Source organism: Alosa alosa, chromosome 2, assembly GCF_017589495.1.
Source record: "Alosa alosa isolate M-15738 ecotype Scorff River chromosome 2, AALO_Geno_1.1, whole genome shotgun sequence".
Lineage (NCBI taxonomy): Eukaryota > Metazoa > Chordata > Actinopteri > Clupeiformes > Clupeidae > Alosa > Alosa alosa.
In genome coordinates this window covers 32,645,039-32,652,538 of record NC_063190.1, presented here as the reverse complement: position 1 = coordinate 32,652,538, position 7,500 = coordinate 32,645,039, and the positions used below count along the sequence as shown (strand labels likewise).

The window sequence follows — 7,500 nt, the reverse complement described above, 5'->3', positions numbered from 1 at the left end:
TCCCCCTAAGTGTGTTAGTGAAACAGGTGGTTTATAAGGTGACTGATGTGTTCTAAACACTCAGGGGTATTATCAGCAGACATGCATGGCACAGTGAGACAGGTGTGTTATAATGAGACAGGTGTGTCTATGCATAGAGGTGTGTTGTGAGCAGGTGTGTACCAGGTGAACATGGAGGTGTCGGGTTCCTCGGCCTTCTTGTCCTGATTCTGCTGCTTGCTGACGTCCAGAGAGGCCAGGTCCATCCCCAGCAGCTCTGCAATGCGCTCACGGCCGTAAATGTCCCCGTACTTATCCAGCACCTGCACACACACACACACACACACACCATTATCATTACAGCCATAGATGTTTCTGTAGTTACCCAGCACCTGCACACACACACACACACACACACCATCATCATTACAGCCATAGATGTCTCTGTAGTTATCCATCATCTACACACACACACACACACAAACACACACACACACACACACCATCATCATTACAGCCATAGATGTCTCTGTAGTTATCCATCATCTACACACACACACACACACACACACACACACACACACACTCCTGCTCAATAGAAACAGTACCTTCCGTTTGACAAACTTGTCCCAGTAGTTCTTGGGGAAAGACCTGTGGATGTCAGAACAATGACTCATGAACTTCATCAGGACATGTATTAGGAGCATGTACGGAGTGTTGAGCACCAGTCGGTCCCACTGTGGCCAGGGAGCGTGTTTTGCGTGTGTGTGTGTGTGCCTTACCGGAGTGCTGGAGCACCAGTCCCAATTGCATTAGGGAGCTGTGTGTGTGTGTGTGTGTGTGTGTGTGTGCCTTACGGAGTGTTGAGCACCAGTCGGTCCCACTGTATTAGGAGTGTGTGTGTGTGTGTGTGCCTTACGGAGTGTTGAGCACCAGTCGGTCCCACTGTATTAGGAGCGTGTGTGTGTGTGCCTTACGGGTGTTGAGCATAGTCGGTCCCACTGTATTAGGGCGATGGTAGTGTGTGTGTGCGCCTGTATTGTGGATTGTGCTTGTGCCTTACTGGTGTTGAGCAGTCGGTCCCACTGGCCTTTGATGTCATCATCCTCTGGCTGCTCTGTGATGTAGAGGCCGTCAAACTCAAGCTTTCTCGCTAGCTCCTTCTCCCGCTTAAAAATCACCAGAGGGATCTATACACACACACACACACACACACACACACACACACACACACACACACACACACACGCTCAGGCAGCACACAGAGAGAAGGCATTTACAAATGCGCGCGGAACTGTATTGAAAAGCTCAGTGGTAGCGTAATAACAGTGTTCTAAACTATCACTGTAACTCAGAGATAGGTTATAACATGGTTATAACAGTTACCTCAAAGATGAGTTATAACACAGTTATAACAGTATAACACTATTACAGCACAGTTTTATAGAGCCATCACTGTTATTTAGAGATGGGTTATAACACAGTTATAACAGTTACTGAGAGATGGGTTATAACACAATTATAACAGTGTAACAGTTTAGTGGTGTAGCCAGTTATTTATGTTACAGGTTATTTATGGCACAGATATCTATTCCAGAAGAGTACTCCTAAGAGCCCAAAAGATTCTGAAGGACTCTTCTCATCCTAACAATAGATTATTCCTACCGCTGACATCAACTTGACACACACACACACACACATATCTGACTTTCTCCAGCTTTTGCATCTCCAAAGACTTTTATTTATTATTTTTGGTTTCTCTCCATCTATCTACCCATGTCATGATTGCATAACCTTTTCTGCCCCCTCCCCCATCCCCAGCACACACAAAAAACACACACACTTGCGTCATCACACCTCCACATACATTTTTCAACTTTGCTACAGTAAGCATCATCTCTAACGCGCTGCTTTACAGCACGTTGATTTTCGGGATCTTTCAGCGCATGTCATCTGCATGCTAACGGCGCACAGCTTTACCTGCGCACGCGCTTACGCACGGATCCGGTAAACATCATCACGTCTACACACACATCTTCTTATCATCACTCACGTACATCAGCGTACGGTTATGTACCGCAAGTGGTGGTGTCCCTTCACCATACTTGCAGTGCACTGCCCACCCCCCCCCTCCCTACATACACGGCACGTTGTCTCATGGGAATTTCTCAGCGCCTGTTGCACACTGCCCTCTCCCCACATGTACGCGGCCTTTTATCCGTCTCCTGTCCCCCCCCAAACACACACCGGGACCCGCTGGCGGTTGGGTTGGCCCATGAGAGGTGGATCTGCCCAGGGTTTCTTCGGCCAATGGGGGTTTTTTTTTGCCTGTTTATCTTGGGTTGTCGCTGTTTGGTGCCCCCCCAATCAATCTCCCCCAACATGCGGTACGGCGCCGTGATCTATAAGGCCCTTCTGCTGCTTTTGCCCCATAAATGCACCAGATTGACCTGAGACATAATTTCACTGCATTTCTTACATCCAGTAACTATATGCATGTGACAAACTTCCTTGTATCCTTGTTGTATCAGTCTTACAGCCTGCTATAGGCCAGTTATAACTGCTTTGTAGCCCATTATATAACAAGCCCAATTTGTATCAATTGCTAGCCTGTTGTTGTAGCGACCTTGAGGCAGTTGTATCAGTGTAACGGCTGTTGTTGTGTGTGAACTTGAGGCAGTTGTATCAGTGTAATGGCTGTTATTGAGCGTGACCTTGAGGCAGTTGTATGTTGAGCCTGACCTTGAGGCAGTTGTATCCGATGATGCACAGGAAGGAGATGATGGTGTGTACGGTGGCCAGGAAGGTCATGCTGGGCTGCATGTAGCCCGTGCTCTCCTCCAGGAAGAAGTAGACTGGTCCCTCCTCCTCGTCCTCCTCGTCCCCTCCAAGACCAGAGCCCTCCATCTCCTCACCAGAGCCCTCGAACAGGCCTGACCCTTCAAACAGGCCTGACCCCTCAAACATGCCGGACCCCTCAAACAGCCCCGAACCCTCGAACACGCCGGAGCCCTCCACATCATCGTCTTCATATGGAGGCGTGTCTGACACCTGCACACACACACACACACACACACACACACAGGTGAAACACAGTTTGTTTTACAGATTTCCAGAAGATTTCCAGATCTTGCTGAAGATACAGTTTGTTAAAAAAAAAGTTGGAGGAGAAGTTCACACACACACACACACACACACACACACACACACACAGAGAGAGAAAGACACTCTGAAAGTGACCTTGTAGAAGAGCAGAATGAAGTTGAGAGCGAATGAGATGAAGAGAGCCAGGAAGCGCAGGTTGTAGAAGTTCCGGGAGAGGTAATTCTGTAGAGAACAGAGAGGAATGGTCACACACTCACACACACGGTCACTATGGCATGGACCTCAAGGTCAACATACCTTACTAGAGCATAATGGCATATATATATGCTTGATTTATTATCATACATGTTCCTGCTACTCATGCCTTGTGTTATTGTATCTTCAAAGATTCCTTTGTGCATCATTCCTTGGTTACCAGTCCTTGGCATTAGCTCTGTGTTTTTTTTTCCCAATGCTTTTTTTTTTTTTTTTTTTTGCTACTGGGCGCCCCCTACAGGTATGGAGTATTAGTATTTTACACAGCTGAGTTCTACTCCCCCTACAGGTATGGAGTATTAGTGTTTTACACAGCTGAGCTCTGTTGGGTTTGTTTAAAGTTATATGCCAAAGCTGCTGAGGCGTCCATGTTGATGTCACCCCAGCTGGAGTGACCCACCATAAATTTGCTCCTCTGCACGTCCAGCTCGGTCCAGAGGTCGAAGCCTCTGTGCTTGCTTGCCGGTGCCTCCTTCTTGGCCTTGGCCGCCTTCTCCACCTTTGGCTCCTCCTCCTTCTTCTCCTCCTGGGCCTTAGCGTCCGCCTCCTTCTGAGCCTTCTCCCCATTCTCAGTGCTGGGGGGAGGGGACATATGTGATTAGTGGGAGGAGTTTGAATATGTAATTAGTGTAATGAGGGGGAGTGGCTTAACTCACTCAGCTTTCTCTGGCTCAGGGGGCGGCTCCTCTACGGCAGGGGGCTGCTGCTCAGGTCCCGCCTCCTCTCCTGATCCCTACCAATCAGATGCCAGAGGAGAAGATGAATGACATTCCAACACCAAATTAAGGTAATAGGGAAGTCCAATTTAAATCATCAATAACTCAAAAGTAGAGAGACTTACACACACACTAACTCGTCACATACGCACTAGCCACGCTATCAGCGCTTGCGCATAGACCCCACGTGCATCACATTAGCTCACGCTAACTCACGCCGCGCATCGGGAGGATAATTGCCGCACGCACGCACGCACGCATCGTTGCGCACGCTCGTTGCGCACGCACGCTCGTTGCACGTACGCACGCGCTCATCACACGCACGCGCGCACGCTCGTTGCGCACGCACGCATCGTACGCGCATGCGCACGCACGCACACGCGCGTGCGCACGCACGCGCACGCCGCGCGCATCGTACGCACGCGCGCAGGCCTGGATCTGGATTGGCGGTGGGGATCATCGCCGTATTTTCATCGGCGGTTGGGCCCTCTGGCGTTAAGATCTCCACGGGATCTCGGTATTGGCCCATATCTCCGGCCCGGGGTATCTATGCCGGGATCGTTTGGATCCTAGGTCTGGCTGTCCTCCTCCTCCTCCTCTCCGCGCCCTGGTCCATGCATTCGCTCGTGCCCCGCCTCAACCTCCTTGCGGCTGGCCTCCCGCCCGTCGCCGTGCACCTCGTCCTCGCGTGGGGTCGGCATGCTGGCCAGGATCTCCGTCACCGTGATGTTTTTGGCGCCTTCCACCAGACCGCCGCCGAACAGCGTCTGCCACAGCAGCAGCAGGAAGCCCTTGCACACGCCGAAGACGAAGAGCAGCACGCCCGTGACGACCATCCACACGAACGTGGCCAAGCCCACCACCATCTCCTTCAGCGTCATCTTGCATGGCGCCCGGTACTGCGCGCGGGAACTGCTGAGCGTGAACATGCCCAGGAAGTTGAAAGGCGCTGTTGAAATCGGCGAAGGCGAGGCTGGATTCCGATTGGCCGTCCTCCCCACCTCCCTCCTCGGCCCCTCCCTCGGCTCCGCCCTCCGGCTCGTCGTCCTCCTCCTCGGCCCCGCCCTCGTCCTGCTCCGAGATCTGCGAGGCGATGTTCATCTCGAAGATGGTGTCCTCGCAGAAGTTGACGAAGAGCTCCATCTTCTCGCTCTCGCCCCCCTCGTTGACCACGTCGAAGATGAACTGCCGCTTGGACTCCTTGACCTGCGGCATCTCCCACTGGTTGCGGTTGACCTCGCTGATCTCGAAGTAGATGCGCTCGATCTTGCGGCTGGCGCCCATGATCTCGATGCGGCCCAGGAACGGGCGGAAGTAGTTGATCACGCTCTCCGCCTGCTCCAGGAAGTTCTTCAGCCGGGCGTCGTGTGGCACGTGCTCCGACAGGTTGGTCAGCAGCACGGCGATGTTGAAGCCGATGTCCTTGGCCGGCTCTTGGAAGCGGTTGGCGAACTCCTCGAAGTTGATCATGTCGTTCTCGTCGGCCTCGGAGCAGGAGAGGAGGAACTGGATCTCGGAGGGCGTGTACTGCTTCTGGCTGTCCATGGCCTTCTGGAAGTCCTTCTTGGAGATAAGCCCCCGTGGGTCCGTCACATAGTCGCGGAACGCGTCCGACGCCACGATGTCCTTCAGCTTGAGGAACATATCGAAGAACTTGAGGATCATCTCCACATTGCTGGACGACTCCACTAACATGTCCACCATCTGACGCGCAATGGTGCCGTTCACAACGTTCCCTAACACATGCCAACCAGGAGAGGACAGGACATTATTTACAAAAATATACATTCAATATCATCATTATTATTCAAAAATGGTCCCGTTCCCATGCCAACCAGGAGAGGACAGGACAGTACTTACAAAAATATACATTCAATATCATCATTATTATTCAAAAATTTAATTTAAGATGAGACTCACCCTCCAGCAGAGAGAGAAGCATCACCACCATGTCTTTCTGAAGATCTAGCAGCTCCTTTAGAAGACCAATCTGACTGGAGTCCTGTAAAACAGGGCACGCACGCACACACACACACACACACACATCCCACAAAGACAAAGACATGCACACACACACACACACACACACACACACACACACAGGCACTGTACCACAATTTGTGACAAATGCACGCTCCACTGTGAGATCATAACACCTCTAAGAGAAGGGCTGGTCAAATGAAACTAATATGTTGACCAAAGTCTGACGGACAGCATCAGTGAATACCAATTATGTTTTCATATCACTTTTTAAAGGTATGTAGATTTAGCATAGAGGATGTGTGCTAAAAATATTCTGTCAATACATATTAACTTTCTAATCAATACATATTAACTTTCTTAGATGTCTTTGATGACATTTAATTTCATGTTAAACAACTGGTGATCAATTCACACACACACACACACACACACACACACACACACACACACACACACACACACCATGGTATGTGTGGTGGGACTAGCGTGTGTTTAATTGGAATTAGACAGAGGGCAACACCAGACTGCTAGAAAACACACACAGCCACACACACATACACACACTCTCCCTCTCTCTCTCTCTCTCTCTCTCTCTCACACACACACACACACACACACACACACACACACACACACACTCACACACCAATACACACACACACACACACACACACACAAACACACTCACTCAGATGGCGTTAGGTGAGAGTGTGAGAGTCAGGCCGCTCTGTGTTAGACGGACACACAGGTTGTTGGTCAGATGACGGTTTAGGTGTGTGTTACCCCAAAGGGAGGTTAAATGCTCCATATAAGGCTGTCTCTTTGGCCACTGTTAAACATGCACTACACCACTTACACAAGTCCCAGAGGGGGACGCATTAATCACTGCCATATTCCTTTATTAAAAAGCTCTGGCCACACTAAAACACTACAAAACTAGCCACAAACCTATTTCAGATGGAGTTAGATTTTTATTGTCTACACATTTTGATATACTGAATAAATTGTTGTTTTTGTAAAGATAGATCAAATATATGGTTGCCATGGAGATTGCAAGAGAGAGCCTTATATGAGGGCTACTGAGAAGCATGGAGAGCACACTGAAGGAAAGCCAACCATGTGAAGAGAGAGAGGAGAGAGGATACGTACTTTACCCTGCACAGACCAAATGGAAATAAGAGGTTTGGTTCGTAAATTACAAAACAACACTGCAGAGGTAAGATAGCAGACTTCAAAACACACTAAAAGCGAGAATTTACAGTAAAAGAAAGTATGGAAAAAAAATACAAAAAATGTGATGTTTTGCTTTTGCCTTCAGTAAACAGTTGGGCAATCATATATTTATTCTTTGTCATAGAGTCGCAGAGCATTAAGTATCTTAAAGTCCCCAAATGAGTACAGGTTTGGCCTGAGTCATGCTAGGCATTCAGCCCCTAAACTAGTGTGTGTGTGTTGTGCATAT

General features: G+C 49.4%; 1 protein-coding gene across 1 annotated transcript in view; it reads right to left on the bottom strand.

Annotated features, from left to right (window-relative positions):
• LOC125285313 (ryanodine receptor 1-like) overlaps positions 1-7,500 on the bottom strand; it is a 118,157-nt gene that overhangs the window by 4,806 nt on the left and 105,851 nt on the right. The window contains 12 exon segments of the mRNA XM_048229717.1: positions 163-302; positions 588-630; positions 899-927; positions 1,068-1,169; positions 2,722-3,030; positions 3,220-3,306; positions 3,740-3,914; positions 3,996-4,072; positions 4,519-4,591; positions 4,593-4,997; positions 4,999-5,791; positions 5,976-6,057. Coding sequence (XP_048085674.1) covers positions 163-302; positions 588-630; positions 899-927; positions 1,068-1,169; positions 2,722-3,030; positions 3,220-3,306; positions 3,740-3,914; positions 3,996-4,072; positions 4,519-4,591; positions 4,593-4,997; positions 4,999-5,791; positions 5,976-6,057 — 2,315 coding nt within the window.